Here is a 16684-nt window from a genome sequence, read left to right as displayed (position 1 = left end):
AATGAATTTCCCACAGTCTCTCCCTTTCTCCTCATTGTCGACGGCGTAACTGCCTCGCAATGACCCAAGATGAGTGACATTTCCAGTACAGGGCGGTTGTTAAAAGGCTCTGCGAGAACGTGCCAGAATTGTGCCCGGGCCAAGATTCGATGCGTACGCTCTTCCCCGGGGGGCAGCTGCGATCGGTGAGCTACCGGCTTCCGCAATTATTGCATAGCCAAGTGCTGACTCTTGTGAAGGTGTGGCCGCTTAGGGAAGGCCTGTCACTTTCAGCCGGGGAGACGACCAAATGGCACTGCCAACCCTAACACCAGCCGAGAGGACAAGATCAATGCGCTGGAAGCTAAACTGGACCGGCTTCTTGCTCAGTCAGTCGACACAGAGCCGCCTGCAGTGGTCGTCGATGGTCAAGAACCGTCAGAAGCTCCAGCAGCACAATCTAGAGATGTCATCGATCAGGGCTATCTGACCCTCGAGGCGGCAGACCGGCTGCTTCATGACTACAAGACTACCATGATGCCTTATTGTCCCTTCGTGCCAATTCCATCAGACGCGACCGCCGCGTCTTTGCGTAAAGACAAACCATTTCTGTTTCTCACTATTCTCACCACAGCATTGCATGATAATATGCCTTTGCAACGGAAATTAGAAGTGCAAGTCAAACGGGCAATCGGCCATTCTATGATCCATGACGGGCCTGTCACATGTGAGATGCTTCAGGGCATTTTAGTCCATTTAGCCTGGTGAGACAAATTTGACCTAATCCCTCTGAGATTCATTCTTTCCAAAAGCTCAACCAGCAAAACAGGTGTCAATATCATGCACGGCCACGACGCGTGACTCAGTACCTGCATCTGGGGATCAGTATCATTACGGATCTGCAGCTTGACCGTGACCCTGCCGATCGATTCTGGAAACAACGAGTCGGGTTCGATCGTGCAGATTCGCGAGGAGCCGTCTCCTGGGGCAACGAGGAGAGAAGAGCCGTGATAGGTTATTTCTGGTTCTCATCATGGTGAGGAAGAACCGCGAATCATGTACCTGGGCAAGCTGACATTCTCCATAGTGTCTCACAGATCTTGCAAAAACGCTCCTCGTTTCCATGGGTGCCGTATCTCGAGGCATCGTGTGAATTTTTGGCCTCGAATCCAGAGTATGAGTGCGATCGGATTCTATCACATATTGTCGAGCTCCAACGCTTGTATGAGAGAGTCGCACAGGTATCTTCGCTACACAAGCCCGACACTCATCACACAGATGAGCTGGAATACGACTACCGTCAAATCCGAACACAGCTGGATCTGTTTCGGAGTCGACTACCATTTGTGTTGAATGACAATGGTGAGATCTCATCTGTCTTGTTCACGTAGCCTTTTCTCACGCTCGTTCTCCCAACCTGCAGAAATTCTTTTCATGCAATTCTACGCGATGGAACTCTACATATGTCAAATCCTTTTGTTCGATGTAAAGCCGGATTCTCAGCATCCACGACATAACTCCCCGTTCCAAGTGGAGATCCTTCGAATGGGCCTTGCTGCGGCGCGCACTATGCTAGAATTCTGGACGTCATTGCCCCTGCGCCGTGAGGTGATATTCAACAATACATCTTGGACACAGCTTGGATTCGCCGTCACGCTAGCTTGTAAGCTTGTGGTAGCAGCGTCAGAACCGCCAGTTCGACCACTCACCGCTGACCTGATTGCCGCATTGAATCTGTCCAACACGCTCAGCCGATGTATTCTGCGCATGCAAGCGCTAGTGACGGCCCAGATGGACGCCAAAGGAGACCGTGACGTCTTTTATCATTATGAGAAACGTCTCAAACAAGCGCAGTGGTGGTTTGAGAGCCGTGCTCTATCTCAGTCGGAACAGGATCAAAGCCCCGCAAACACAATGGACGAACCATCAAGCCTCAGTATCCCTCAGATGTCATCGCAAGATGGGCTTCAGACTTACTACGGCAAACTTGGGGATGACTTCAATTTTCAATGGCCCGGATTTTTCCCAACTCGCGTATTTGAAGAATACTTCGCTGGATGGCCAGAGCAGGAGTCGATGACGTACGAAGAGACATTTTTATAGAAGGGAATCGATCTGTGTTTGCTTCGCCAATCTTGTGGCACCACACGACAGCTCGTATGCTACTCTGCGAATTGGGAAATACTATACAAGGAAAGCTTGCATTCTCTGGATACTCTTCCTGTCTCTAAATATTGGTGTCTTTGTGACGCCATAGATACACAAACCCATGATAAGCAAAGACAGAGCTGCCCCCAGCCTTCCAGTCCGACTTTTCACAAATTGTGATATGACCTCAACCTCACCTCCTCGAGCCTCCGTACTTTTGAATCAAGTAAAGAACGCACCTTTGCCACCACCAATGAAATGAGACGACGGCAGGATGGCAAGTAAAGTCCGCGAGGTACCAGAATATTGGAGCCAGACATCCAGCGTACGACTGATAAAAGCGGATCCCGAATCGAATCTGAAAGGGCCGGGAGAAGACTCAGTAAAGCTGGCCATTGATGTACTTAGGTTAGATTTCAATGCGAGCTCAATGAGAAACGGATGGCCAGGCGTATTGGCCATCGGCTCACTGCCAATGCTATACGGCCGGTGCTGAAGCAAGAGAGCTTCATTATGATGGCGAGATATGTCTGCACTCTCGAATCGCAGCAGCGAGTCTAACGGTCGAAGACAGCCAACTCGCGGGTCGATTTCTCGACCTCCATAGTGCCACAGGAAGAAAGGGCAAAGTATATCAATACGCTGCACAGGTAGAAGATAATTGGCATATGTTGAAAGGTACCATGGATAATTCGTGCCGATGAATTGGCGCGCTGTTTCCACTTCGGTACAGGTGTATTGCGGGCAGCTTGGGTTCTGGTCATGACAAAACGCAACTGCCTTGCTCCAATGCTGTGGTATCGTCGTGGTGTGCCGCATGCGATGAATCACCTGTAGAAACTCACCAACGGAGGGAGTGATTGGCACTGAATGGTTTTTTCGATAAGGTGGTGCCCATTCAACTGTATGATTGGATTGCGTCTGATGAAACTTTGTGCTCGGGCGTGCGATATAGTTCGAGTCATCCACCGTGACGAGGTAAGAGTTTAAGTTTGCTCGTAATTGGAGACACGAGTCGAGCCGTAATAAGCCGGTGATCAGCAAGGATATTGTTAGACATGCTTTGATTGAACCTTGGAAAGCCCAGATTTTGACGACCCTCAGCTTGGGAAAAGGCGAGATGGAGGATGTAAAGGAGCCGCAATCCACTGCGCCGTCGTTTCGAAAAGAGCATTAATTATGCTGCATCTTGGTGACCCAGCTCTGGAGCACACATTCGGCCTGAATTCTACGAATCAGAATCTGCGAGACCTAGGTTATACGAAGTTCTGAAAGTCATCGAACGGAATGAGTATGAGTAAAATTCAATTGTATACACCGGCATTGCATCCAATCACCCCCTAATCAGCCATATTCGCCAAGATGTAGACCCATACGATGTTGTTTAAATCGATTCCGCATTCTCGCCGTGAGACAATACTGGTCTGAAATCTGCTGAGTACTGCCTGGCAACGACTAATAGGTGAATAGGCACTGCAGTCGATAAGGTAGTCATCATAATTGTGGTCCACAATAGTACGAATGTCGGACGGACAGCCTCACAATCCCGTGTCCGTGTCCTTGTCCGTCTCCGAGTCCGCATCTTCCAATCTCAAAAGAACGATCAGCTATATCTGATTGCCTACTAATACACTGCAGTAGAGACTTGGCAATAATAATCTGGCATATTCAAGGCTTGCTGACCCGTGCCCGTGCCGTCTTTGTCCTTGGATCCTGGCCCGAGACCGAGCGTACACAGATCCAGCGACGTCCGATCAAACCGAAGATGCAGGCCAAACCAGAGATTAGGCCTCTGTACGGCCAAAGAGCTATGCAAGCATCCCTGACTCAGTCTGGGCGCTTTGCTCAGCCTCAAATCTGTAATGCGCCAAGGTCGAGCTAAGCTTTCATACTGTCTGCATTCATAGCATGTCAGCACGGACAAGGAATGCCGTGGTGGCCGAAGTGTTTGACACACAGCAGAATATAGCTAAGACGCAAAAAGTCCAGACTATCAGATGAGCGATCGTATGGATACATCTAGTCATAAATACCCTCGACTCGCAGACATGGAATCATCACAGATTGCAAGGACACCAACAGTAAACCGGGTTGCACACCCGATAAACCGCCAAGATGCCCAACTCAACAAACCCTTCGGATTATTGTACCTTGGGTACATGTCCCCTCTCCGAAGCACACGTCAATTATGTTCCCTCTTTGCCGGGAAATGCATTCTTTCTCGCCCTTTTCGCGGTCTTGTTGGCTGCTCAAGTGGTACTCGTCATTCGATATCGAACTTGGGGTTACTTTGCAGGCCTCTTCGGCGGACTCGTTCTGGAAGTGATTGGATACGCCGGACGATTACAGATGCACAACAATCCTTTTCGCTTTAATCCTTTCCTCGAGTAAGCTTCACATGCTCGAATTGTCCTTTTTGATCACAGTCTCTTTAGCCCGATGGAGATGATGCTGATCAGCCTACCAGGTACCTTGTCTGCTTGACTATTGCCCCAGCCTTCCTCAGTGGCTCGATTTACATCTGCCTGGGTCGCATAGTTACCATCTACGGCGAGAACATCTCCCGACTGCAGCCCAAGACCTATACAATCGTCTTTGTGACTTGTGATCTCGTGTCTCTCATCCTCCAGGCTGCAGGCGGAGCTATCACTTCCATGGCGAAGTCGAATCAGAATGGCCTGGCGCAGAACGGTATCAATATCATGATAGCTGGTCTGTCTTTTCAAGTTGCTTCTCTAGCCCTTTTCATGGGGCTCTGTCTTGACTTTGCATGGAAAGTGAGGAAACACCACCACGATCTCAATCCCAATATTCGCATGCGAGAAGTTCGTGAAAGCGTCCTCTGGAAAGCGTTCTTGGTTGGTACGTTCGACGATCACACTTGCCTACCCGGAATATAACACACGAGGGGTAGGACGTCTTTGGACTCGACTCAGACTAATGGAAGATCGACCACCAGGTCTTGCCCTCACTACATTGACGATTTTCGTGCGATCTACCTTTCGGGTTGCCGAGCTTCAAGGGGGATTCCACAGTGCGCTTGCCAATAATCAGGTGATGTTTATGATTCTCGAAGGTGCGATGATTGCTATCGCTACCATCTGCATGACCGTCCTCCATCCCGGCCTATGCTTCAACGGGCTCTGGGATGCAACCAAGTGGACTTTTCGCCGATCCCGCAAGGGCGAGCAGGATACAGTTGAAATGGGCGACAACCGAAAGGCTAGCCCTAGCCCAACTCTTGCCTAAAATGGATGAGGATGGGAGGCTGTGGATTCCTCAGCCGACCTGATCGATGGGTCTTGTCTCTTTTCATGGGGACTGAGCTTTGTTATTCGATGTGTGACTCTTTTTCTCTCTCTCTCTCTCTCTTTCTCACCTTTTCCCCCGAGGGCATTGCGACCGTAGTATCTTTGAAGTTGAGGATGTATGCAGCTCATTACTCTGAAATGTCATCTTGTTTGAGTTATTAGTCAATCGAGATCGCCACCTGATGCACTAACTTGCGATCGCACTTCTACACCGCTGCTGGCTCGCCTCCAGACTGAAATGATAGATAACCACCAGTTGAACGGGCGACATGACTCGTTGCTTTGCATTGTCAAAGCCCCGGTGTCAATGCTCCCCTATGCATCTCGGAGTCCGTGCCGACGGATTTCCAAGATAGGAGGATTTGTCAGTATCCGGTAGTTTGCAGATCTGGGTGAGAGCATTGGAATTGAGCGAATCATTGGCATTCAGCAGGAGAATATAGCATAAAGTCAAGAGAGAAATCAGTAACTAATGTAATAGATGGTGAAGAGCAGACCGACCTGTGTAGACTGTATTGATTTCCTGACTATTTTGGGGAACTGGCAAGCTGTGGGAAACAACCTCGGGCTTGTTCAACTCAGGTCAGACGCGACATAAGAAAAAAGCTACAAATATTCCTGGCGAGTATGGTGGACTGAGTTATTGAAGTGAGGATCATGGACGTTCGCTGCTCTGTCGATGAACCGCTGCGGACATGATGCTTGTGCATGTACAGTAGATCTCGTTGGCATTGAGGCCCAGGGATAATTCGAGCCTCATACGTCGTGGGGTTCAATAGCTCAACGGCCCGGGACAAAGTTTTGGGTTCAGGGGTCGAGTTCCTGGGTCCACTCTTACAGTCTAGACTTGAGAGTTGAGTCCATAATCCATATCTTGGGGCGTTCGTGGAAGACAACACAAGAGACGAGGCTAGATAGGGGCAAGGGTTCCAGTTTGATCTCAAGTAACAGAGCAGCGGACGTACATACTACTACATGGGGGTACAACTACAAACGGAGCATCACTGCGAGACCCCCAACGTAGAGGTTTGTAGTTGTGTACTTTGAGAGAGGGTCGCCAGACCCGCAGCATGGGGTTGACGCATCTGCTGGACTGTAAGAATTTGACGGATTATTTTGTTGTTTCGCGGGTTCTCCTTGTCCTTTGGCGACAGAATGAAGACTCCCGACCGGAACCGCTTTTTTTTTTCCATTCTTTTTTCCATTTTTTCGACATTGGGTCAAGCTAGTATGTGCCTCTCAACTTCTCAAGTGGGTGCTCCCGTCGGACATGCTTATCTCCTTCTAGGCTTCTACTACGGTATTTGAAGTTATCTTGACTCCTGCGCGTGCATGTACTGTCCCTACATGATCCGTACTCTAGATGGGTTACAATTCTCAGTGAGAGACATCAAGTTGGAGAGCTAGCATCTTGGCACAACGACGCATCTCATTTCCCGGGGGCACACTTAAAAGTGCGAGCTACTGCAAGACTCTCCTTCCAGAGTAGACAGGGAAACTCTGATTCAGTCCTTAGTCTCTATCGAGTTCCCATCATCTCCAGGCCCAGTTTCAGGCCCAGCGTTTTCATTTGACTGAAACTACTGGAACGACTCTTCAGCATCTTAGGGCTCGTACCGTTTTCTCTCCATTCGACACGTCTTCTTCCAGTCAATCCTGAGGGTCTTGCTTTCGTCGGATCTTCCGTTTGTAATTACTCACACCGATGCAGAACTCGCCTCCTGAGCCGGATGAGCTTTAGTCTGCTTTCCTGCTTTAGCCCGGCACTATGTACTATCCCGTACTAGTGATCCTTTGTTGGCGGGGCCTATTTAGGGTGTCTCTCTCTGGGTGGAACCCAATTATCGTCGTCTGAATTGCAGCGGTGCGATGCATGACATTTGCAGCTTCAGTAGTAGTAGTAGTAGTAGTAGTAGTAGTAGTAGTAGTAGTAGTAGTAGTAGTAGTAGTAATCATCCTGGGGGATAGGGGCTTTGTTAGTCACTCCACAAGTGACACCCAGCGGTCCTGGTCTCGCAATCTCTTCCTTCATACTTCTGGAAGGTGAGCTGGTTGTGCAGAGGTTGACTTGTCAGTACTCAGTAGTATGCTACTATGCTCTGCTGTAGATTCAGTTGTTGATAGTTAGTGGTGATACTCTTTCCAATTACTTAAGTTCTCAGTGGCTCTCACCAGTGACAAGGAGGGATAGGACCAAGTACTACTACTTTCAGAGTCTCTGCAGCATACCGCAGCACTACTGTTGAGTCTCTACGTCGAACCCTTTACACTTTTGCATCTCTTCATTCCCCTCTCTATCTTGCCTTGATTCTATTCTTCTATCGACTCTCCTTTTCCACCTCTCCCTCCCCTCCTTGCCTCTCCGCTCCGCCCCCCCAGCGGCGACCGGTCCCATCTCACTGACTTTCCCACTGTCTTCCCTTTCCGATCCTGTGATCCCGTTGCCATTGCCTACCCTCACAGCTGCTGTAGTGAGTAGTCTAACCTGGTGAACTCTCCACTCCCGACCCAGTCAAACTCAAAATCTCTTAGAAGCTTGGGACCTGCTCCAGCTTGACTTCAGCGTCACCACCACGACTGTAGAACCAGCAAGACAATTCACGTCCCCAGTCTCCACTGCCCAGTGCCGAGGCCGCAACGGAACCTGCGCCCCGTGACTCTCGCCCACTATTGAACGGCCCGCGAGGATTTGACTGGCGCCTCAGTTCCTTCTCTTCAACTGCTCCCGTGGATCCCCCAGTGAAGCTCCCGCGCCAGCTACAGCAACACTCGATCTGTATCGTCTTGAGAGACAGAGAGAGTGAAAGAGAGAGAGAGAGAGAGAGAGAGAGAGAGAGGGACCGCGGGTTGAGGAACAGCGGAGAAACTTGGTAGTTGAGCCCACCCCCAAAGAATCAAGATCTACCGTCCGTGATCATACACCACACGCTTTCTTCACGTCACTTTGTTCCAACTTCCCAGACCCAAAGTGGCTCACTAGTCTGCTGGCGGTGGTCTCGGCCAGCGGTTGACTCTGTCCCCACCAGGTTTGGAAAGCAGCCTCCGCTTTCTTCCCCCCCCTGCAGAGAGCACTACTCTTCGGTCTTCACTCTACGATCGCTGGCCTCCTTTGCCTCTCCTTCTCCCCACTGTGGGCTATTCGAACCCCCCTCCATCCTTGCACGCTCACATTGGGTGTCATCCACAGCGTCTGAACGGGGATCCAAATACAGTCAATTAATACATCGGTCATTCTGCGACCACACCATTGCCTACCTTTCAGCATCCACCCTCTCCTCTGACAGGCCTTCAGGCGAGGCACGGGTATGGAGTGAGTGGGACGCACTGCCCTCAAATTTTCTGGCCGTCATCAAAAGCAGACCCGGCTCCCTCTTTTGCCGTGTCCACCGTGCTTCTCTCGATCGGGATCCAGCTGGACTGGCATCTCTCTCCCCATCGCTCTTTGCAAAGAGGGAAAAATAACTCCCCCTCCCTCCTTAATACCAACACAACAACAACAGCAATTCCTACGTTCATTCGACCGGTTACCCAGTATACAACTTCGCGAATCGGGTGGGAATGGCGGGCATAGCGACTGCGTATTCTTCTGAAGCCTTGACCCCAGCTGGAGGCCTGGACAACGAAAAATGGGAATTCGCAGTCCCGATCGGAAATGAGGTATGTTTTACGTTGGATGGAAAGCCTCTACATCGTTCCTCGGCAGCAAATGATCAGGGAGTGGTCCACAGTGAGCGCGGGTTTGCCAAATAGATCTCCCCCATCACATGGAAATGAAGAATGATGTCGCTCGGACATTGACGAGACAGCACGAGAACCCGCCACTGACATGCATTCTTCCATTCCTTCTGCAGGGCCCCCGGCATTCCTCAAGACCTCGAAATTCTCATGACTCGAACCCCGCTCGTTCAAGATCCGCCAAGCAACGCAACTCCAATGGCTCGCGAAGCTCATCGATTTCGCGCGCGGTGCAATCGCACGATACATCGCACTTGAGCTCGGTTCGAGGTCGGAGGGATCACAGCCTGCATCGGCATGGCAATGACTACGGCGTTGCCTCGGCTACGGACTCGGTTGGCCACCGCGAGGACGAGAGATCGGAGTTTCAGGATGGCCACGTGGCTGCGCAGCCAGAGGAGATCAATGAAAATTGGATCCACCGAGACAAATTAGCGAAGATCGAGAGCGAGGAGCTTCAACAGGCGGCGATTCTCTTCCACAGGCGAATGCGCGCGGGGAGCAAATCGAGCGCCGGGCCAGGCAGGGGCTACGATGCCAGTTCAGGTGGCGCGTATGGCTCAACGCAGCCCACATCGCCAACCGGGAATCACTCGGAGCCGTGGCCGGAGCTGCATGAGCAACACGGCAGACCGCTCAGTGTGGGTGATGATCCGGAAGAAGGGCAAAATTCGTGGGATCTCCGTCGCCCAGAGGAAATCGCTTCGCAGGAAACGACGCCCAGTCTTTACAGTAACCCCGGTCTCCGCAAAAGCTCCTCCAGAATTCCCATTTCGACTGCGAGCCCTGTCCCGATTGGTCGTCGAAGCCGTGCAACTACGGGCGAATTCGACGACGAGGAATGGGGCCGTGGTCGTCGCGCGAGCGAGCCCATGATGGTCGAACCGGAGACTTCGACCCCATCGTCCGGAAGCCGTCCGGCGAGCCGCGGCTTCAGCACCACGCAAAATACCCCGGCCAAGAAAACACCTCCAAAGAGCACCGGTACACCGGGGTCGAGCACCCGCAAAACCTCGGCGCCTGCGGGCAACCGAAAACCTTCCGGGGCAAGGTCCCGGACAGTCTCCGGCAACACTTCGCAGCGACCCGTGACCCGTGGAGGAGAAGCTCGGCCTCCCAATGCGATCAATCGACCCGAAGGCGATCCGCCATGGTTGGCAACGATGTACAAGCCTGATCCTCGTCTCCCCCCTGATCAGCAATTGCTGCCGACCATCGCCCGCAAGATGCAGCAAGAACAGTGGGAAAAGGAAGGGCGCGCCCCGACGACCTATGACCGACACTTTGCACCGCTCGCTGTCCATTCGGATGAGCAGCCGCCTGTTCCGCCCAAGGTCGAGGAACCCGCCCCAGAAGTGAAGCCCGAAGAAAAGGTCGAGGAGCCAGCCAGATCGGTCAAGAGCCCTGAGCCCCCCGGCCAAACACAAGCACCGGCTATAGCACAATGCCAAAGGTGCAGGACACTCCACAAGTGGGCCTCACGCCAAACCCCAACTGGAACCCCCCGTGGTGACCGCAGAGCAGCCCTTTAAGAAGGGGAAAAGTTGCGGCTGTTGTGTCGTCATGTAGACCTTTGAGTCGATTCAGCTTGATTCTCCCTTTTCCTTTGATTTCCATCGGACGTCGGCGTCCCCCACAAACCTCGAACGTCGTTGCCTGCGTCTTTCTGTGGGCTGTTGTTTCCAAAACATCCGTTTCTCGGCCCATAGGAGGGTCTGCTTCCATTTTTTTCTGATCACCAGCGGCATGACCAGCGTCTCTTTCCTTTGATTCTCCCGTTTTCTGTCCATCCACGTTTCAACTTCGGATCGAAAGTAAGGCCGGACATCTGGCTTTTCTCGGCGTTGCCCACCAAGAAGCGGGCCAGGCAAAAATCCTCGTTGCTCATCCTGGGAATCAACTCGCGCCTTTCTTTCTCTTGATTTTGGTCCTGCATGTCCCCTTGTTTGACCTTTTCATTTCTCACACCCTTTCTCCTCGATAATTGCATGCTTGCTACCCACGATGGCTGTGGCATTCGTTGCTCTTGCGTGATGATGCATCCGAGCAGAGACACAATTTTCAAAGCGTCGAGGAATCGAAACCTCAACCATTCCTATCTTGCAAACTCGACTATCCGTCTTCCATATTTGCCTTCCCTAATAGATTATCCATCTTTCCTTTCCTCTTCATGTTTCCTCGGACATCACCGTCCTTGACACTACGGGCATACTTCTCCTTGAACATTTTCCCTCTTGTCCATTATGCACGGCGCCGACTTTTAGGCGCTAGAAATTTCCGCTGCGTTGTCTTGCCATATTCCCATGTTCTGTTACAAGCGTTTCTGCGATGTGGTTCCCGTGTTGATCTATCTCGTTTTTGATCTGTCCCAAGCCGTTCTCCGGGTGTTCATCTCTGTCGTCATTTAATTTCTTCTTTTTGTTGATCCTTGGAGCCATTGGAAGGGGAAACAGAAGCCAGTAACATTATTCTTGAATCAAAATTAGCATACTACGCAATGTGGATAGTATCATGTTATGGAGGTAGACAGCTGACTGACAAATGCCCCCTTCGCGGTCACCTTTCGAGTTCTTGTTGGTCGAATATGGCGGTCTCCGGTCGCCTCGCTCATATTTGGCACAGCCGAGAGATGTTGGCGAATGTATACACTTCTCAAGAATGCACCTGCGATATACTACTAGTAAGTAGTTACTGGTTGGCACTAACTTAACTAACTGAACGTCTGGATGGCTGAAGCCCTGGTAGGTGCTGACAAAGAGCGCGCGGGGCTGCTTAGGTGAACTTACTCCAGGAACAACTTAACCTGTCGGGCCCGCTCCCCTTTGCTTACGTAACCCCCATTGACATCACGGCAGTTCACGTCCCGCCCGATCCCTCGCCGCAACGATTTACCCGCACCGGATTTCGATCGCGCAATCGCTTTCTCTTTTTCTCCCCTCAACTCACAACGCTCAACTTTCATTTCCATTCACCCACTCCCACACATCATAAAAGAAACCAATTCTCTGCGGTTTCTTTTTCCCACCACAACTCGCCCATCATTTCCTTCATCTTCCAGCGTCTGTTCGGCTCCTTCGCCGGCCCTTCTCCCGCCGCGATGTCCGCCGCCAAAGCCAAGGCCCAGAGCCTGATCAACGAGAACGCCGTCATCGTCTTTTCCAAGTCTTATTGCCCGTACTGCAAGTCTAGCAAGGATTTGCTGAACAAGATCGGTGCCAAGTATAAGTTGCTGGAGCTTGATGAGTTGGGTGAGTTGGTTTTGAGATTGAGAGTCTTTTGCTTTGGGATCTTGTGTTTCTGGGGAGCGTGAAGCTCTGTTTTTTTTTTGTTTTTGTTTTTGAAACCCCTCCTCCTCTCCTCCTCCTCCTTGGGTTGTTCGGCATCCATGGATCCCGCGCGTGTTGACGGATGAGGCCGTGTTGCGGCTATCATTTCCGCATTCACGTAGCTTGCTCCTGCCACGAAACACAGCGACCATCGAAGCATCCCCATGAGAAAAAGAAAAGACTAACGGGAAATTGTCCACCTACAGAGGACGGCGCCGATATCCAAAGGGCGCTCGAGGAGATTTCCAACCAGCGCACCGTGCCCAACATCTTTATCAAGCAGAAGCACATTGGTGGAAACTCGGACCTGCAGGCTATTGCCAGCAAGCTTCCTGAGATGTTGAAGGATGCTGGTGCTGTTTGAGTGTGCGGTTACTGGGGGTTGCCGCCTCTGGTCGCATATATTAGATCATCTGGGATATTATAAAAATATATCTTGTTATTTCTACTTCTTCCTGCTGTTTGCTTTGCTGAGGCCTCTGGTGTAGGCTTGGTTTGGGACGGAGGAATTTCATTGTTGATTTACTAAGGTAGGAAGTAGGATCTCGGTGTTGTTGGAGGTTCATGATGGACTCCTGGGACGAACTGAATTGTCGAAAAAAGACATCTCGATATAGACAGAAATATTGTACAAAGAAAGGGCCGAGACAAGGGAAGCTGGGACGGCAGTGCCAGTCGCAAGTGCGGCAACCGTTTCACACCGATAGGTGAGAGGGGAATCGTCGCCAAAAAAAGATATCTGTTCTTGTCTTGTTCTCTCCTGTTTATCTTCTCATACAACACGCTGCACCACGGTTCCCACAGGCCGCTCCACTACCTTCATCAACCCATCCACAATGCTGCGTCTTGCACCCTCACTCGACACAGTCTTGCCAGCCAAGTAGTTCAACCACACCAATCGACTCACCCGCTCGTCATTCACCCGTCCCATCCACTGCATCGGCTTGGTCGCATCGGGTTGGAACAGCGCATCCAAGGCACCCTGAGCACCACGGAGCAACACGAGGGTCTGACCCTTGGGCACGTTCTTGCGCTGACCACCTCCAAACACGGCCTTGAAATCGTTCATGGACGTCCCGAACTGAGCGTCCTGGAACTCACCAGGCGCAGCAGCTCCCGGCAGAGTCTTCTTCTGCTGTGCGCGCGCAGTGATGCCCCGGACCCATCCATCGCGCAGATGCATGAAATCCGTATTGCGAGTGGGCACGATGCGGAACGCAGTGCGAATGCCATTCTCCTTGAGGAGCGCAGTCCAGGCGGCGTCGCCGCGCTCCGCATCAAGAAGGAGATCCTTGAGCTGCTGACGCTCAGGCGGAACGAGAGATGTAGCGGCGTCGACCCCGACGCCCGAAACGGCGTGGACATCGTCCGTGGGTGGGTGAATCGCCGTGTCGATCAGGCGCCGTTGCAGCTCGGTGATGTCGGCCTTGGCAACGTACAGGCCAACGACGTAGACTTGGATGGAAAGGAAGGAGACGGTGCGAATGCCGAGACCGAGAAGTTGATACTCGTCTCCGCCGGCCGTGGAGAGATCATCGCCTGCTGTCTTGCGCTCGAGCTCCGAAGTCGCGGGCAGTCGAATCGTTGTAGGGAAATAAGGAATCGTGCTTGTGCCAGTCTCGACCTGTTCGACATTCTCTTGACCATTTAGTGTGATGACAGAGGGTCCACCTGTGCTGGGAAACCCGGGCGGTCCGTCCATCTTCAACGCGCCGCTCGAAACTCGCGATACCTCTGTCGTTTCCTCGGTCCTGGATGCCTTGTTCTCTAGTGCATCCAGTCCGAATACATCGAGTTTGATGACGCCGTACATGGCAGCACCGCATGCGATCATCCCCGCTGCTGAAAGCTTGATCGAGCGCTTGGACTTTGCATACTCTTGTTCACTCTTTGGTCGTCCCACCGAGCGGAGAGGATTGGTGCCGCCGTTGTTTGCGGTCCGTAGAGGCCCCGTGGTCGCGAAGTACCGGGGAGCATTGTGACAATGCGACAGTCGCTGTCGTGCAAGGCTTTGATATGCACGCCAGGGATTTGCTCGAATGTGGGACGACATGATAGCGGTGCACTCAGTGTAGTGTGTATTGTATAAACCGTGGATTAGTTCATCTGCGGAGCGAGGCTCGTGTCGGAGTCGGAGTCGGATTGCTCGGGGTTGTGGGGTTCCACGTGACAAGCGCCGAACTATGGGAAGGCTCAAACCCCGTCTAGTACATTCACAGGTGTGTATATAAAGATTTCAATGCTCATGTTTTATAAAAAGTGCATTTGACAGCTGGTATGATTGCGAGAGACTTGTAGCGAGTGGTAGAAAACCGTCAAGGCGGTAATCACATCATTCATGGGAATTAATCCGCCAGTCGCGTACCCAGTAAGCCAAGCCAAGCCATTGCCTGTTGCTGTGATGCAATTCGAGCGCACGCAACAAGGAGCTCCAAACCTACGGGAAATGCAGTGGTTGACTCAGCACATTTCGTCCACCAAGTTTAGTTTAATAGTAATGGTCTATCTTGTAGGAATCTGACATGATGCGTTCGTAGTTGGATTCGTAGGACCTCAAAGATCGGCAGTTCTCGTCATGGCATCACTCCGGTCTCATTGCGATTTGAAATTCAACATGCGCTCCATTTCCAATCGAGCCTACGCAGGGTGCGATCCCAAGTCCTTGCACAAATGACTCCCTCTCAAGCATCTTCAATCATGCCGTCTGTCGAGTAATGCACCAAATCGTTTGGCGGAACTCGGATGAGGAGGGGGGAAAAAAGAGACAAAGCTGCATTTGGAAGAGGAAAAGGATATTTTCATTTTTCATTCATCGCAATGCACCTGGGGTCAGAAACATTGATCCTGAGAATGGTATGTTGGAATCGTCCCTTATTCTGTGGGAGTCCCTTCAATACACCCGCGCCGTTAAACCCGTCATTGCAATATGAACTTCAAAACCCGCACACACAAGACACCACTTAAGCCGACTTGTTCTTGCGAGCCTCACGGCCCTTGGCCTTGCGGGCCAGGATCTCCTCACGGTCCTTGTCGAGCTTGAGCTTGCTGATGACGACGTTGGAGGGGTGGATGGGGATGGGGACGGATTGACCGTTGGTCTTCTCGCGGACGACACGCTACAGAGAGAAAAGAGAAAGCGAGTTAGTGACTGGTCAAATTGCCGAGGCGATGCGTAGACGGCCGAATGGCGGAGCGGAAATGTACCTCAACGTGGACACAGAACTTCAGACGGTAGACGGTGGTGATGCGACCCTCACGACCCTTGTTGGTACCGGTGACGATGGTGACTGTAGGCGATAAAAACACTCAGTTTTTGCACATGAATTGCGGAAATTTGGGGTTGGTTTTCGAGATCTTACCCTCATCATCCTTGCGGATAGGGATAGAGCGGACCTGTTGCGATCGACGTTAGTTTCGCCTGTTCCTTTAGCTCTTCCATGTTTGGTCTCTTTTGCTTGTCCCGACTCGCTTTCCGTTATCGAACAGAGATTTTCGACAACAAGCAGATTCGTGCAAGTTCCAGGTCCCAAAGATCCTCCCCCCATGAAATTCGATTGGTTTCAACGTACACCGTACTTCTCGCGGAGCTCCTTGGACAGGGGAGCGCTCATGAGAATGCGGCGCTCCGAGGAGGGGGCCTGGAAGTAGGCCTTGCGGCTCTTGGAGCGGGAGGAAGCCAGTGCTGCAGACGTTCGTCAGTAATTATTTGCGAATATGGTTGCGTAGCGTCGATTGTTCGAGACATGTGTTTGCGGTCATTGAGAGATGAGGACGAAGGGCGAGACGATACGCACCGGTGTTGCGGACAGCCATTTTGACGGAGCGACTGGGTGGTGTCGTGAATGGCTTCAAGGGCACGGGTTTGTCGTTAGTCGAGGATGAAGGTCACTTCTGTGAGGTGAAAATTGAACGCGGGTGGGTTGTGCGTCACATGACACGCCGCTTATCTGGGTAGGGCTCGGCCGTGGCTGCTTATTGGACAGAGATCGTGACTAAGCGGGCGCCGAGTCCCGACTCTAAATCCATGCGCTCTGCCGTTCAGGTGGAGCCTCCGAGACAAACTACCTAGTACCTACTACAGTACTCTCATACAAGCAGATGCATTGGACACTCTGGTCTTCGCATATCTGCTCATTGACCATGGAATGGCACATTTCTCGGGATGATAAAATGATATTGGAAAAT

The 16684-nt window shown here is 51.7% G+C and overlaps 6 protein-coding genes across 6 annotated transcripts; 4 read left to right on the top strand and 2 right to left on the bottom strand.

The window, feature by feature from the left end:
- Positions 1-69: 69 nt before the first annotated feature.
- On the top strand, positions 70-2082 carry N7539_007225 (fungal specific transcription factor domain-containing protein; the record flags this gene model as incomplete). The annotated part of the gene is made up of 5 exons (XM_056936826.1): positions 70-185; positions 240-743; positions 809-1015; positions 1067-1341; positions 1403-2082. The coding sequence occupies 5 exons, from the start codon at positions 70-72 to the stop codon at positions 2080-2082; spliced, it is 1782 nt and encodes a 593-aa protein (XP_056787625.1).
- A 2160-nt stretch (positions 2083-4242) lies between these two features.
- Positions 4243-5376, top strand: N7539_007224 (RTA1 domain-containing protein; the record flags this gene model as incomplete). Its single annotated transcript, XM_056936825.1, has 3 exons — positions 4243-4514; positions 4595-4989; positions 5042-5376. The coding sequence occupies 3 exons, from the start codon at positions 4243-4245 to the stop codon at positions 5374-5376; spliced, it is 1002 nt and encodes a 333-aa protein (XP_056787624.1).
- A 3620-nt stretch (positions 5377-8996) lies between these two features.
- Positions 8997-10705, top strand: N7539_007223 (uncharacterized protein; the record flags this gene model as incomplete). The annotated part of the gene is made up of 2 exons (XM_056936824.1): positions 8997-9095; positions 9245-10705. 2 exons carry the CDS (start codon positions 8997-8999, stop codon positions 10703-10705), a joined length of 1560 nt encoding a protein of 519 aa, XP_056787623.1.
- A 1565-nt stretch (positions 10706-12270) lies between these two features.
- On the top strand, positions 12271-12863 carry N7539_007222 (glutaredoxin; the record flags this gene model as incomplete). The annotated part of the gene is made up of 2 exons (XM_056936823.1): positions 12271-12421; positions 12706-12863. The coding sequence occupies 2 exons, from the start codon at positions 12271-12273 to the stop codon at positions 12861-12863; spliced, it is 309 nt and encodes a 102-aa protein (XP_056787622.1).
- A 408-nt stretch (positions 12864-13271) lies between these two features.
- On the bottom strand, positions 13272-14552 carry N7539_007221 (chalcone isomerase domain-containing protein; the record flags this gene model as incomplete). The annotated part of the gene is made up of 1 exon (XM_056936822.1): positions 13272-14552. The coding sequence occupies one exon, from the start codon at positions 14550-14552 to the stop codon at positions 13272-13274; it is 1281 nt and encodes a 426-aa protein (XP_056787621.1).
- Positions 14553-15459: 907 nt separating this feature from the next.
- N7539_007220 (60S ribosomal protein uL24) lies at positions 15460-16312 on the bottom strand (the record flags this gene model as incomplete). The annotated part of the gene is made up of 5 exons (XM_056936821.1): positions 15460-15615; positions 15704-15786; positions 15859-15892; positions 16069-16181; positions 16294-16312. The coding sequence occupies 5 exons, from the start codon at positions 16310-16312 to the stop codon at positions 15460-15462; spliced, it is 405 nt and encodes a 134-aa protein (XP_056787620.1).
- Positions 16313-16684: the final 372 nt, after the last annotated feature.

This window comes from Penicillium diatomitis (genome assembly GCF_028827545.1).
Source record: "Penicillium diatomitis strain IBT 30728 chromosome Unknown utg000010l_segment0_segment0, whole genome shotgun sequence".
NCBI classification, from domain to species: domain Eukaryota; kingdom Fungi; phylum Ascomycota; class Eurotiomycetes; order Eurotiales; family Aspergillaceae; genus Penicillium; species Penicillium diatomitis.
Note: the sequence above shows the minus strand (reverse complement) of the source record. Positions and strands in the feature narration are given on the sequence as shown.